This window comes from Carlito syrichta, unplaced genomic scaffold, assembly GCF_000164805.1.
Source record: "Carlito syrichta isolate Samal-C Ts95f unplaced genomic scaffold, Tarsius_syrichta-2.0.1 Scaffold313876, whole genome shotgun sequence".
Lineage (NCBI taxonomy): Eukaryota > Metazoa > Chordata > Mammalia > Primates > Tarsiidae > Carlito > Carlito syrichta.
This window is the reverse complement of record NW_007257972.1, coordinates 140,327-155,262: the sequence shown is the minus strand read 5'-3', so window position 1 is coordinate 155,262 and position 14,936 is coordinate 140,327. Positions and strand designations below refer to the sequence as shown.

The 14,936-nt window shown below is 39.3% G+C and overlaps 1 protein-coding gene across 2 annotated transcripts in view; it reads right to left on the bottom strand.

The window, feature by feature from the left end:
- DNM3 (dynamin 3) overlaps positions 1–14,936 on the bottom strand; it is a 440,346-nt gene that overhangs the window by 329,409 nt on the left and 96,001 nt on the right. For both annotated transcript variants that reach the window (XM_021718845.1, XM_008070637.1), the window contains 2 exons: positions 11,226–11,312; positions 6,567–6,637 (listed from right to left, as the gene is read on the bottom strand). In XM_021718845.1, the coding sequence (XP_021574520.1) occupies positions 6,567–6,637; positions 11,226–11,312 (158 nt within the window). The remainder of the gene's footprint in view (positions 1–6,566; positions 6,638–11,225; positions 11,313–14,936) is intronic.

Genomic DNA, 14,936 nt, shown 5'->3' with positions numbered 1-14,936 from the left:
TTCAGGTCCCCTCCACTGTGGGAGCTTTTCTGTCCTCTCAATAAATTCTGCTTTAAAAAAAGCTACAATCATCAAAACAGCTTGGTATTGGTACAGGAACAGGCATATAGATCAATGGAACAGAATTGAGATTCCAGAAGCAAAACCTCAATTTCTCAACCAACTCATCTTCGACAAAGCCCCCACCACCTACCAATGGGGAGAGGAGAGCCTATTCAGTAAATGGTGCTGGGAAAATTGGCTGACCACATGCAGAAGATTGAAACAGGACCCCTATCTATCCCCATGCACAAAGGTTAACTCCAAATGGATCAGAGACCTAAATGTAAAACCTCTAACCATAAGAACCTTAGAAAAGGAAGGAAATACTCTCATGGAAATCGGAACTGGCATCCAATTCCTGTACAAAACCCGAAAGCCACAAGAATTAAGAGAGAAGATAGACAAATGGGACCTTATTAAACTGACAAGCTTCTGCAAAGTCAAAGAAACCATCACGAGAGCAGGGAGACAGCCTACAGACTGGGAAAAAGTATTTGCCAACTCTAGGTCTGACAAAGGCTTAACATCCTGGATCTACAAGGAACTGAAACTTACTGAAAAGAAAAAAACAAACAACCCCATTATAAAATGGGCAAAAGACATGAACAGACACTTCACAAAAGAAGACATTCGAGCAGCCAACAAACACATGAAGAAATGCTCAACCTCACTAATCATCAGGGAGATGCAAATCAAAACCACACTGAGATACCACCTAACTCCAGTCAGAATGGCAATTATCAACAACTCAAAAAATAACAGCTGCTGGAGAAGGGAACACTTCTACACTGTTGGTGGGAGTGTAAAATAGTGCAACCTCTGTGGAAAGCAGTGTGGCGATTCCTAAAAGCTCTAAAAATCTAACTTCCATATGACCCCGCAATCCCCCTACTGGGAATATACCCTGAAGACCTCAAATCACTCTATAAAAAAGATACCTGCACACGTATGTTTATCGCAGCATTGTTCACAATAGCAAGAACCTGGAAACAACCATGCTGCCCATCAAAAGAGGACTGGGGTAAAAAAATGTGGTACATATACACGATGGAATACTACGCAGCCATAAAAAAGAACAAAATCATGAATTTCACAGCAACCTGGATGGAACTAGAGTCTATAATACTGAGTGACCTCTCACAGAAACAAAGATCCGAGTATCACATGTTCTCACTCATATAATGGACCTTGAACATCCAATGTAATACTATAAGAAAATGACTGATGGTACTGGGAAACTATGGGGGGGGGATGGGATTAACAGTCGCAAATATCTGTCTGGGAAACACCTCTTATCAACAGGGTGCCTGAATGAAATGTAATTGTACACCTAACCCTTAACTGTACCCCACAAAATCATAATAAAAAATATTGATTTAAAAAAAACTCATTTTCTTCATTTCACTAGCCACATTTCAACTACTCAGTGGACACATACAGATGTGGCTTCTCTACTGAATGGCACAGATTATAAAATATTTCCACCATCTCAGAAAGTTCTGCTGTGCAACAATACTATGGAGTAAAGGCGCCATTTTAGAACGTTCTTTTCTATTATCCAAGAAAGATTATGAACACTTCCCAAGAGTCCCAAGAGTGCAACTTATCACACATAAGTCTTGTCCTATCCAATCAGACTGAAGTCAACGGGAAAAGAAATGATGCCTGTTCCCTCTGCAGAATAGTGAATTCTCAGGCTAAATATTATGCAAGAAAATCCTACAGAACTTGAGGGCTACAAAAGAAGGATCAGTCACCTCCTAAGATGAAGATGAAGTTCAAAATAATACATTTGAGGATGAAAGAAAAAAATAGAAGTCCACTTTTGTTTAAAATGGTGCTTGGAACATTGGTGTTTATAACTTTTTGAACAGGTGATATTAATGGTATCTTTTCAAGTTGCTTAACCCTACATTTCTACCTGACCACAATTCCAATAAGAAACCAAGCATTTACTTTTTAAATTTGCATAAGTCAAAAAAGAATGTTTTTATACTATAATACCTACGTTTTGATTCTAAAAGAAAGAGAACATTCTCATGTAAGAATAGGAAATATAAACACCATTATAATAGAACAGAGTTATGCATCAGAGAAAAGTAAAACAAGAATGTAAAGGGAAAGATCAAAATTGTTTTGGAATTTAGTGGCAAGGTTCAAATACACAACAGAAGCATTTCTGAGGATCAGGAACGAGATATAATGAATGTTACAACTCACAGAATTTTCATGGTGATCATATAACAAGAATTAAAATCTGTACACCATATCTTTTCAGCTGTGAGAAAACAGGTGTTGAGACCTACTCACAGACTGAAAAGCAAACAGATCTTAATCTGTTGCTTGTGGTATATAGAGAGATTATTTAGCAGCCCATATCTGGAGCCCATCTTCCTCTTCAACCTCTGGACTGAATAAATCCCAGTAAGTCAGAAGGCAAATTGTGTCATGGAACAAATGAAGAAGAGCACAGAACTTTGAAATTTCACTTCCCAAGACAGATATTAAGCTTGCCCTTCAGTTCCAATGAGGATTTCCAGGGATGAGGGGAACTGAGCACAAAGGAACGGTTGGAACAGGGCTCATTTTCTTAAATAGCAAAAACTAGTTATGATATATATATTTCAGGTTCTTTTTCAACAGAGCAGGATGACAAATACAACTCTTAATTCATAAGGAAAGTTGAAGTTTTCTTCTGAACTCTTAAGTTCAGAAACCATATTATAGTAGAAAGACCAAGCTTTTAGAAGTCAGGAAATTCCAAAGCAAGCCTATAGCAGCACTTACTTGGACAGATGACACATGGTACATATTTTACAGTCCATGTCTAACAAATAACTGGGAGGTGAAAAAAAAGCTCCACATATTCAACAAGGCAGAATAAATTCTATAGCAGAAAGCAGAATTGTGAAATGTTCTGGACACTATTCTGAAACTCAATATTTCATTAATCCAATATTAGTCATTTGCTTTCTTTTTTAAAAAAAATTTAGAACAAAAAATCATCTCAATTTTAAACACACACACACACACACACACACACACACACACACACCCTGTGTAAAATTTATGTATATCACCATCCTATAAATCTGAAAGGCAGTTCCCTCTCTTTCAGAAATTTTCTAAAAATCTCATGAAATAAATGCATATTTTTCTCAATCCCAGACCATAATTTTCTATCTTTGGAACTTAAAAATACTTACATAATTGTCTTCAAATATGGCTTGACTTTTCTTCCTTGATGGAAACAGCACTCTTGCCAACTTTAAAATTTACAGCTACAACCATATTTTTTTAATTTTTAAAAGCACAAAAAAATACCACAATCCCTCAAAGTGATTTTGAAATGAATATTTCTTCATCTTCATAATTATTCTGTGTCACACTGAAATGTAGCCAACATACAAATAGAAAGGACATTTACCTTTGGGTCTTAGGATAAAATATTGCATTTAGAGATAATGATATTAGCAACTAAAAATAATTCATTGCAAAGTAAATTGGTGTATCTCGTCATCAAATTCGTGTGTGTGTGTGTGTGTGTGTGTGTGTGTGTGTGTGTGTGTAGAGAGAGAGACTGTCTCACTTTTATACACTATACCACAGTTTTCTAAAGCATTTCTATATAACTTCATTATTTGATCTTCTGAAAATCCTGAAAGGTATACAAGACAAGGATTATTTATGACTCTATATGAAGATCAATAAACTGAAATACAGGAAGGCTAAGTGCCTTGCCAAAACCCAGAGCTCATCAGTGGCAAATCCTAAAAAAATAGCCTGAATAGTTAACACCCAAACCAGTCCTTTAAAAGGTTTAAGTGTGCAATTTAAATTAGAAGATAAATATGCAAAGTTATTGGTTTTCTAAGGCAGTTTAACAATGCTTTTTTTCCTCCCCAGTCATAAAGGCTTGCAGTCTATCTCAAGACTGGAAAAATAGCAGTCACCTGAATTACAGAGTTACTGCATCAAAAGACTGTGCTTGAAAATATTAAACTCAAAAAATGACATGCTCTTGAAAACCTATCAATCAATATAAAACTGTAGTTCCACAGCTTTTTCTGAGGTAGAAAACATTGAAAATGATTGTGGATGAATATCTTTTTTTTTTAAAGAAAAAAGGTCATTTAGGGGGAAAAATGTTTCAAGAAGTGTATAAGGGTGAAATTTAAATGGAAGCACTATTACATAATATGTTTAAACTTGAGTCTTTCCAAGCAAATTATGACTTTTTCTACATTTTCCCCTTGAATTGGGATACCATAACAAGGCAGCAATGCAACATCATTTTCACTCTGAAGTTACTGTGTCAAGTTCATATCTACATCTGTTGCATTTCTTTTTTTTTTTTTTTTTTTTGAGTTGGAGTCTTACTCTGTCGCCCAGACTGGAGTGCAGTGGCCGCTCCCGGCCACTGCGGCCTTGACCTGCTAGGCTCCAGCGATCCTTCCGCCTCAGCCTTCCAAGTAGCCGGAAAATACAGGCATACGCTACCATGCCCGGCTGATTTTTTGATTTATTGTAGAGATGAGGTCTCACCGCTCAGGCGGGTCTCGAACCCGCGGGCTCAGGCAATCCACTCACCTCGGCCTCCCAAAGGTGCAGGATTAGTTATTATGTCAAGTTCATATCTACATCTGTTGCATTTCTTTAAGAGCCTAACTGGCATCTGTGATCCATAAAAATCTTTAAAGGCAACATTCCTGTTATTTCAAATAACTGGAGGATTTGTTTCTCTTTCAAACTTCTCAAAGAAGCAAGCCAAGTAAATGGAGAATGAGTTAGTTTAAATTGTTACATGTGTTTCTCTAGACTCTTCAATTATTAGGCAAGCTCCTATAGGCAAAAACAAGTTTTTCCTTTGTTTTCATTTTTCCCCTTTAGAAACTAGAATAGAGCATGGCACCAGCCACCCGGAGTTCACTGACCACGGGGTAAATCTGGAAGGGACTCTCAGATTCTCCTTCCAGACAGAGGGACAAAGAGGCCCGCTGGAATCTGGGTGGCCTTGTAGGAGTGGGCAGTGCAATGGTGAGGGATGTGGGCTGAGAGAAGCAGATCTGTATGCAACACCTGCATAGTGATGCCTGAGAGAAGCTGGAGCGGACAGTGTGGCTGGGAGGGCAGGTAGGCAGGGCACATGTTCACCGCTGGGGTCTAACAAGGTAGCAAGCACTGGATACAAGATGCATTCCACAAATAGTGAAGCCATCATAGCAACAGTCAAGTGTAGAATGAGGTGAGCCGGGCTCGGTGGCTCAGCCTGTAATCCCGCGCCTTTGGGAGGCTGAGGTGAGTGGATTGCCTGAGCCCGCAGGTTCGAGACCCGCCTGGGCAGTGAGACCTCATCTCTACAATAAATCAAAAAATCAGCCAGGCGTGGTAGTGCGTGCCTGTAATTCCGGCTACTTGGAAGGCTGAGGCGGAAGGATTGCCGGATCCCAGCAGGTCGAGGTTGCGGTGGCCGGGAGCGGCCACTGCACTCTAGTCTGGGCGACAGAGTGAGACTCAAACTCAAAATAAAAAAAGAATGAGGTGCTTCACTGTTGGGCAGCCAACCTCTTCTCCCTAAAACATGCCTATATACTCCTCAGGTCACTCCATAGTTTGGTCACATGGTCTGCATATCTGTCTTCTATGTCGGGGTATAATAAAATAAATTAGTTTGACATTTTGTGGTGTTTTATTATTTGTCCCTGTTCTTGAATATCCAGTTCAAGAAAAAGGTCATAGGCTCTTTTATTTTATATTTTGTATAAAATAGGCTATATTTTATATACTTCAAGTTGGAACCACTTACATGCCAAAAATATATTTCAGAGTTAAAATCAAAATTCTTTCAACAAAAACTGGTATCACTAATGGTCAGGAAAGAAAAAGTGAATTCAGGGTCTTAAAAATTTCAAAGGGTGAACAATCAACCCCGAACTAACCATAATGTTTACACAACAACGTCTATGAACAACAGTAATAGAGAGACAATCATATATAAAGTAATAGAGAGACAATCATATATAAAGTAATAGAGAGACAATCATATATAAAGTATACACACTTTATAGAAGAGAATGTTCATCCCAACAGATTACAACTAAGTTCACAAAGGAAAGTTTTAAAAAATATAGGCCTCTATACTTTGATTTAGGAAAGCAGAAACAGCTTGAATCCTGTGAATTGCACTTGATGTTTCAAATTAATGTGAAAAATTGTTCCCAAACAAATTTTAAAGTGCATTTGTTACTGCTTATCTGTAGGAGTTCAAGTACAAACTGCAGATCATCATCCAAAAATAATGAGTATCTGAGACACATATGACTTCACATGCTGCATAATGGAGCCAACTACTTTATCAAGAGAACAGAAAATCCCCCGGCACCATGGCCATGAGCTCTGACCACCCCCTCAGGAGGTGAACTCAGATTGTCCTCCAAGTGGTGGAATTGTAGTGAAAAGTCACAATGTGTGTTCTAGACAAGCTGGCAGCAGAAATGCATGTGACAATCAAGTGTTTCACGTACTTTGCAAAGCCAATGAAGTCCTCATGGTTGGTGTTGATGTAGGAGACCTGGATGTCAATCAACAGCAGAACCTGTAAATCAAAAAAAAAAACAAACAACACTTCAGTGAAACCCATCTAAAAATCCTCAAACATTAAGTTCACTAATTGCCCACAAATTATATATCTTTATATAATTGTAAAAGGATGCTTCAATTAGAATGAAAGGTTACATTAATTTTTCTCCATTGGACTCATAATTTTGCACTTTAAATTCATACATTAAAAATCTACTTGAAAAGAAGTCTGAGTACCACATGAAGAGAATGCATACAGACATGAGCTACTTGTTGACTTGACACAGAACCTAGACTTCTTCTGCTTCTCCAAAATGTGGGCACAATGTTCACGAGACAGGCAAGCATGGCAAAAAACTATGTGGCAGGAGGGCCAATGAGGGGATTACAAAGCATCTCAGAATGCCTTTAGCATCTCATCAACCAGCTCGAAAAGGCAATATAAAAATAAATATGAAGCTCCTTGAGATTAGTGGGCTTTATCATTAATTCAAAACATCAGTCAGAAGCTGGGGTGGTGGTACTCTCCTGCCCACCCAGCAAGTTAAAAGGCCAAGGTGGGAAAACAGTTAGAGCCTTGGAGTTTGAGGCTGTAGTGCACTACCTGTGAATAGCTACTACACTCCAGGTTAGGTGACAGAGCGAGACCCTGTCTCTAAAAAAACAAATAAAAACGTCAGAGGGGTATTCCCTACCCATTCTATCTAAATTAGCACTCTTGGGACTCTCTGTCATCTCACCCTGCCTTTCTTTCTTTCACAGCACTACCACCAGCCAACAGCAAGTTTCTACCTATTCCATAGACAGGCTTCATTTGTGGTATCCACTCCCATCTCCCCAGTGCCCAGAGCAGTGCCTGGAACAACCTGTGAATTCAATCAAGGTTTGTGAAGGAATAAAATTGAACGTATGTCCCAGTCAACATGAATATATTCCAACCATAAGATACTTATAAGCACTTTATAAGAGATTTGGAAGGCCTCTCTGTGGAAAATATTTCTCACTGGGGAGATGAGGAGCCTGAGAGAGAACAAGAGGGGAGTGGAGCAATCAGAAACTATAAGTGAGAGGGTTTATTCCAGAGATTCTCAGAACGAAGTACCTCTTCCTAAGTCTCCTTGTGCTCTCCCAAGTGTGTCCTACCTCTTTCTAGGATGCTGAGATTTGTTGACAGGGAAAAATATAGTACTTAAAATCTCTGCCTAAATACCTCCAGAGCTCTCTGTGCTTTGATGTTGTGGAACAAACTTTTGATGAGCACAGTGAGTATTTTTATGCTGCCTCCTTTCACTGAAAGCAGCATTTGTGTGAATCAGAGACCTCCTGGTAACCGTCCATAGGCACATTCTACATAATGCTATCTAGCAGGTACCTAGTGGGTACTTCCTTGGGAAAGTCCTCCCTGACTTCACTCCTACTGAACCCAATACCAGTTTGAATCATGCAGTGATGGTCTACATGCCATCATATATGGTAATATGCATATATATGTTATATCTATAATGCTTATTATATCTATACTTATTTGTGGTGCTTGCCACACATGTAGTTAGTCATTTATGTGACTTTTTAATTTAATGTTTTTCTTCCTCACAAAACTATAAACTCCAAAGAAGCAGGGATTATATTTATCTTGTTCACCATTTTATCCCCAGAACCTAGCATGAGACACATAATAAGTGCCTAAAAATATGTGTGGCTTTAATTCTGTAACTATGCACTGGGACTGAAGAACAGTGTACTTTAAAAGAAATAATATATTCCCTTATGATTAGTACATGGCCACTTATTATTGTTTCTTGCTCAGTACCCAGTGCTATGGGCCCTGAGGCTTTGCTTTTGTGGCTAATCTCAACCAGTCATCTGAGCAAGTCTGCTGAAAGTCACAGGGGACCTGCCAAAAAATGATTTAAAAGATCACTTCAAATCTACTCCTCCTACCAAAAATAAAATCAAGTCAGGGGGACTATTGGCTTGATAACATCATACTTGTAAGAAAAAGTTTCATATACTCAGAGTTTTGTTTCATCTCTTGAAGAAAACTGAAAAGTTAGAAAGAGTGATCATTAATGGATTAGCTGTAGTTGTGCCTCTACTTTCCCAACAATAAAGCCAGATTCTGTTAAATGTTATGTTCCCAAATCCCTTTGGCCAGGAGTTTGTACCAATAAACTGTAATTTTTAAGCACTAATAGATTGTTGCCACCATAAGAAGCAAAATATCTATAAAATTCTCAGCATTGCCAAAGGTTGTCATGACTATCTTGGACGTTCACACACATTAACTTGGATTGCAGTATAGGGGAAAAGGTGAGGAAAAAAATAAAAGCTATGGCTGTTCTCATTCATATTCCTGGAAACTGGGAGTTTGTGTTCACTCTAGGAAAAGAGCCAGTTCGCATGTGGGAGATAAAAAGGAAAATAGTCCATTTTTTCACTTTCTCAGAGTTTCTCACTGCCTTTTCACCCACAATTATTGAACATTTAGTTGAAGAAAAGTAAAGCTACCCCTGGTAGTTTCAACATGCAATTACATGTATAGAGGCACCTAGAATAATAGCTAGTACACATAGATGTTCAAAAATTCTTTGTTCAAGAAAAAAGCTCACAGAGCTGTTTCTGTTTTTTGTTATGTTTTGTTTTAAGAAAGCAACTGCAAAAATGCCTCAAAGCAGTTCAAACACAGAGGCCTGAGGAAATGGGTAGCTCTTTCTGACAAGATACTTCCAAAGTACCGCAGGACCCAAGGCTGCACAGAGCTCAGAATTCAAATGTGAGGTCTACTCAAAATGACACGTCCACATGACCAAGACCAGGCATGTTTCTCTGCTATGCCAGGCAGTCTGAGTCCAGAGCCTACAAGTCTTAGCAACAATACGAAGTTTAAACATGTCATTTTACTATAACAAAACCTCTGAAACATAAAATATGAAGCTAAAAACTGACTTGGATATGATCACAAAGATGCTTTAAATAATAACTGTAGTCACTTTTTGCCAATATATTTTTGCATAAGATCCATAAAAGTTAAGAAGGACATATTATCATTTAACTATTATAGACAAAAGACACTAAATTAAAACAACTTATTTCCTTAAGGCCAGGAGTACAACTGATTTCCAAGAACTTAACTTTTCCCAGCCAGGAGCAGCCAAGATGTTAGGTATGGGGGGGACCCTCCAGCTGTGGTTTGTATGTCTGGCCCCAGGCTTCATTACATTGGGTCATGGTGTAATATCAACCAGTGTGTGTCTAGTTGAGTCACAGAGGCAATTTTCTCCACTGTTGGCTATTGCAGCTATCCAAGAATGGGAAAGTTGGCAAACAAGTGAGGAGAATAAGCAGTGATGAACTGACTTTCAGAGCACAATGATAAAAAGTAGTCACAATGAGCACAACAGCTCCAGCAGAGAAAAGGCAGTTGCTAGAGCCTTTCCTAAATGCCCCACCTGCCGGACCAGCATCCCTCTGCCCTTCCCACCTCTTCCCCTCCCACCCATCCCCATGTGCACACTCCCTGTGTGCTGTGCATGTCTCTCTCCCTGTGGTCTGTTTCTCGCTTTCTCTCTCTCTCTCTCTCTCTCTCTCTCTCTCTCTCTCTTTCTCTCTCTCTCTTCTCTCTCTCTCTTTCTCTTTCATTTTGTGCTCCTCCTTTACCTCATTTCTTCCCTCTCCTTTCAACTCAACTGAGAATCACAAAAGCTTAGAATACTAACTCACAGAGGGCTTCAGAGAGCATAGAGACCAACATTCCCACACTGCACATGAGAAAACCACAATCCAAAGGAGTGATCTGCACAAGAACATGCTGTTATTTTGTGGCGAGCACATGGCCTACGTCCAGTGTTCTCTCCGCAATATCACACGTGCAGCTGTGTCATGGAATTCAAGGGCATTCAAGCCCTCTCCATCTCCCATTATAATGTTATATTAGTAACTAACAAAAAATCCATGTAAATGTAAGAAGCGTTTTATTATTTTCATGTAGTCGTTCACTTAAATGAATTATCTTCATTTGAGAATTATCTTTTCAAATCACAGAGCTAGGATTAGAAAACAATTTCAAGGTCACTTCTTACAAACCACATGCATTCACAAAAGTTAAAAATGCTTCAAAGAGCAGTTTTTACGATTTTCTTTCAATCATCGCTTCTATGGATAAGCTGATAAAACGCTATGTCCATTCTCCTCAGAAAAAAATAAAACACTGAACATTTTGCATAACACTTGAGGAGTTTATAAAATCTGCTGGAGCCCATCTGTGGGCCCTTTAAAAGTTAAAAATCACTGTCTTTAAATAGTGTGGTATATTTCCAGATTGGTGGTTTTCAAAATAAGATGTGCAAACACTAGAGTGGTACGTCACGATCCACAGTGTTGAGGAAAAAATAATGAAACTGCTATTACTGCTTTTAAATGTCATTATATAAGACACTAGTACAGTAACATGTGTGGCGTTCATAAATAAGTAAACACATGTATAATGTTGTTGGTTCTACATTGCTTTTGCTTCAAGGAACATGCCGACGGGTGAAGACCACAGCCAGTCTTAGAGAGACCTCCCCTTCCCTAGCTCCCTACCCCCAGTGGAGGCCTTGCCTTACCTGGTCCTTCGTCTTCCCTTCTCGCTCACGAATGTGGTTAGCAACAATCCTCTCTGTTTCCTCACAGAGTCTGGGGAAGTTTGCCAGCTGTCAAGAAAAACAGATCTGAGTGTTAATACTCAAAAGCTACACCACGAAAAAGGAAACAGAGATAAATTATGTTATTTTATAGAAGATACTCATGATTCTGAAAGCAAAAGTGAAATACCATGAACTCCTAAAGAAGAATGTCAGAGAGAAGAGGCTCCACAGACCATCAGCAGCAGTGACCTCATTACCTGAGAAGAAAAACTTCAAGCCAGTAGAGCAGTTCTCTGGAAAGAAAGCAGAACCTTGAATGCCATCTAGCACTCTGCTCTGCAGAGTTAGCACTCAATAAAGTTCAAAGGTGAAGAAGACGGAGAAGATTGCTAACACGTCTAGGATGCCGGCTGTGTGTCAGGCTGTGCACCAAGGACTGCATGACTGTCCTCCCTTAGTGCTCATAGCAAGCGGAGAGCACTAATTATTAACCCCATTGTACGAGGAGGAAAATGAAGCACAGAGAGACTGAGTGACCTGCCCACAATGAAACAGCTTATAAGGAACGGGTTCAGGATTCCTACCCAAGTCTAGGACTCCAGAGTCATGCTCTTGTCCATTGCTCTTTGAAACTGATTCATTCTATGAACTACAGAGAAATTCCTTTAATTTTTAAAAATTTTCCCTTAATAGAGAATAAAATATATGTATATGTACATATTTTTTGCAGAGCCATAGAAATAATGCACATCAATCACTTACTTTATCTAAACAAAGTTTGCATAATTTGGATTAATTACAAGTTGTTCCAATATAAGGAAGAAAAAGAAAGGGTTGCTATGAGGATGTTTAAGAAGCCCTAATCTAGAAGGAGGACTCAGTCAGGCAAAGGTGTGTAGGAATGGCTGTGGGGAGATGAAGCAGGCCAGGAACAGGTATGAAGGTGGGGGTGGGGGACATGGAGGGGAGGGGAGGTGGGGCAAAAGGATAAAAGGGAGTGGGGCAAGTGGTAAAAAAAATAAAGATGAAAGACGTCAGATGCTGAGGATGTGCTTGTGAGTTTGAGGCAAAGCTAGAGAGCTAAGCAAGGGCCTCATCAGATCCCTGCAAGGCTGTTAGGAGTTGTGGCTCCTGAAGCACTTCAGATGGGACACGGTGGTGGCTTTTACTGGGGTGGCAGCAGTGGTGGTAGAGAAGAGTGAACTGTTGAGGATTATGCCAGGCAAATTATTAGCTCCAATTATGATATTTAAAAGCACTTGCAAATTAAATATGTCAATAAAATAGGCAAAGAACATGATTTAATTCATAAAAACTATAATGGTCAGTAAGCAGAAGGAAAACATAAACTGCACAAGTGATCAAAGTAATGCAAAAAAGGCAATAACTGGCATGATAGCAAATTGCTATTGTCATTTGTATGAGACTTATTTCAGTTGAAGATATACTGAAACTAGCACAATTTAAACCTGCTTCTTAGAAGATGTCAACAAAACCAATCTTTCTGGAAAGAAATCTGACAGTATGTACCAAAAATCTTACACACACACGCACACACGCACACACACACCCCAACCTAATTATCTCACAGGATTCTGAGCTAAAATGATAAGGACATCACAGTACTAGCTGGAATAGTAACAATAAGACAAACAAAATTATAAACCTATCTAATGATATGGAAAGTGTTCATAATCTGATGATAAGTGAAGAAAACAGGCTTCTAAATATATGATGTGATACACAAAGCATAATGCTATGGCTTGAATGTTTGTCCCCTCCAAAACTCACGTTGAAATTTAATTTTCAATGTGGCAGTGTTGAGATGGAGCCTTTGAGAGGTTATTGGGCCATGAGGGCTCGGTCTCCATTAATGGATTAACCCATTCACGGATACTAGACTAATGGGTCATCATGGGAGTAGAACCGGGCTTTATAAGAAGAGGATGAGAGACCTGAGCTAGGACATCAGCACACTCAGTCCCATCACCATGTGACCAATACCCTGTACTACCTTAAGATTCTATAAAGAGTCCCCACCAGCAAGAAGGCCCTCACCAGATGCAGACCCTTGACCTTGGACATCTTGGCTTCCATATCTGTAAGAAATAAATTCTTTTTCTTTCTTTTTTTTTGGGGGGGGTTGGAGTCTCACTCTGTTGCCCAGACTGGAGTGCAGTGGCCGCTCCCGGCCACCGCAGCCCCGACCTGCTGGGTCTTTCCGCCTCAGGCTTCTGAGTATCCAGAATTACAGGCGTGCGCTACCACGCCTGGCTAATTTTTTCATTTATTGTAGAGATGAGGTCTCGCCTGCCCAGGTGGGTCTCGAACCCACGGGCTCAGGCAATCCACTCACCTCAGCCTCCCAAAGGCATGGGATTACAGGCTGAGCCACCGAACCCGGCTATGCTTTGTTTTTTTTTGCTGAGGATTGTTCTGGCTATTCTTGGTTGTTTGTGTTTCCATATGAATTCCTGTATTGTTTTTTTCTAGATCTGAGAAGAATGTTGCTGGTAATTTGATGAGTATTGCATTAAATCTGTAGATTGCCTTAGGTAAGATGGACATTTCCACAATGTTGATTCTTCCAATCCATGAGCATGGGATATTTTTCCACTTGTTTTTGTCATCTTTGATTTCTTTGAGCAGTGTTTTGTAGTTTTCATTGTAAAGGTCTTTTGCATCCCTGGTTAGGAAGAAGATGCCAAGGTATTTCATTATTTTTATGGCTATTGTGAACTGGATTGTGCTTTTTATTTGCATTTCTGTTTGTTTATTATTGGTGTAAAGAAATGTGATTGTCTTTTCCTGAGACTTTGCCAAAGTCCTTTATCAGTGTAAGAAGGTTTTTGATCCTCTTGAGTTTTCAAGGTACACGATCATGTCATCTGCAAAGAGAGATAGTTTGACTTCCTCTTTTCCTATTTGGATGCCCCTGATCACCTTCTCTTTTCTGATTGCTCTAGCTAGGACTTCCAATACTATATTGAACAGGAGGGGTGAGAGTGGGCATCTTTGTCTTGTTCCAGTTTTCAAGGGAAATGGTTCCAATTTTTGTCTGTTTAGATGGTTTGTACTATTTTGAGGTATGTTCCACATGTGCCTAGATGTTCGAGGATTTTTATGAAGAAAGGGTGTAGTATTTTATCAAAAGCTTTTTGTGCATCTAATGATATAATCATGTGGTTTTTGTTTTGACATCTGTTGATGTATTTAATTACATTTATGGTTTTGCAAATGTTGAGCCAGCCTTGTGTCACAGGGATGAAGCCTACTTGGTCATGATGGATGATTTTTGCGATGTGTTGCTGAATCCGGTTTGCTAGGATCTTGTTGAGAATTTTAGCATCTATGTTCATCAAAGATATTGACCTGTAGTTCTCTTTCTTTGTTGGGTCTTTACCTGGTTTGGGTATCAATGTGATGTTAGCTTCATAAAATGATTTGGGGAGAGTTCCATCCTCTTATTCACCTGGAATACTTTCAGAAGGATTGGTATCAGCTCCTCCTTAAATGTCTTATAGAATTCTGCTGGAAAGCCATCTGGTCCAGGGCTTTTTTTTGTAGGTAGTTTTCTTATTACATAGCCAATTTCCTTGATTGTTATTGGTATATTTAGGGTCTCAATTTCTTCTTGTTTCAACCTAGGCAGGTTGTGTGATGTCAAAAAGTCCTCCTTTTCCTTAAGGT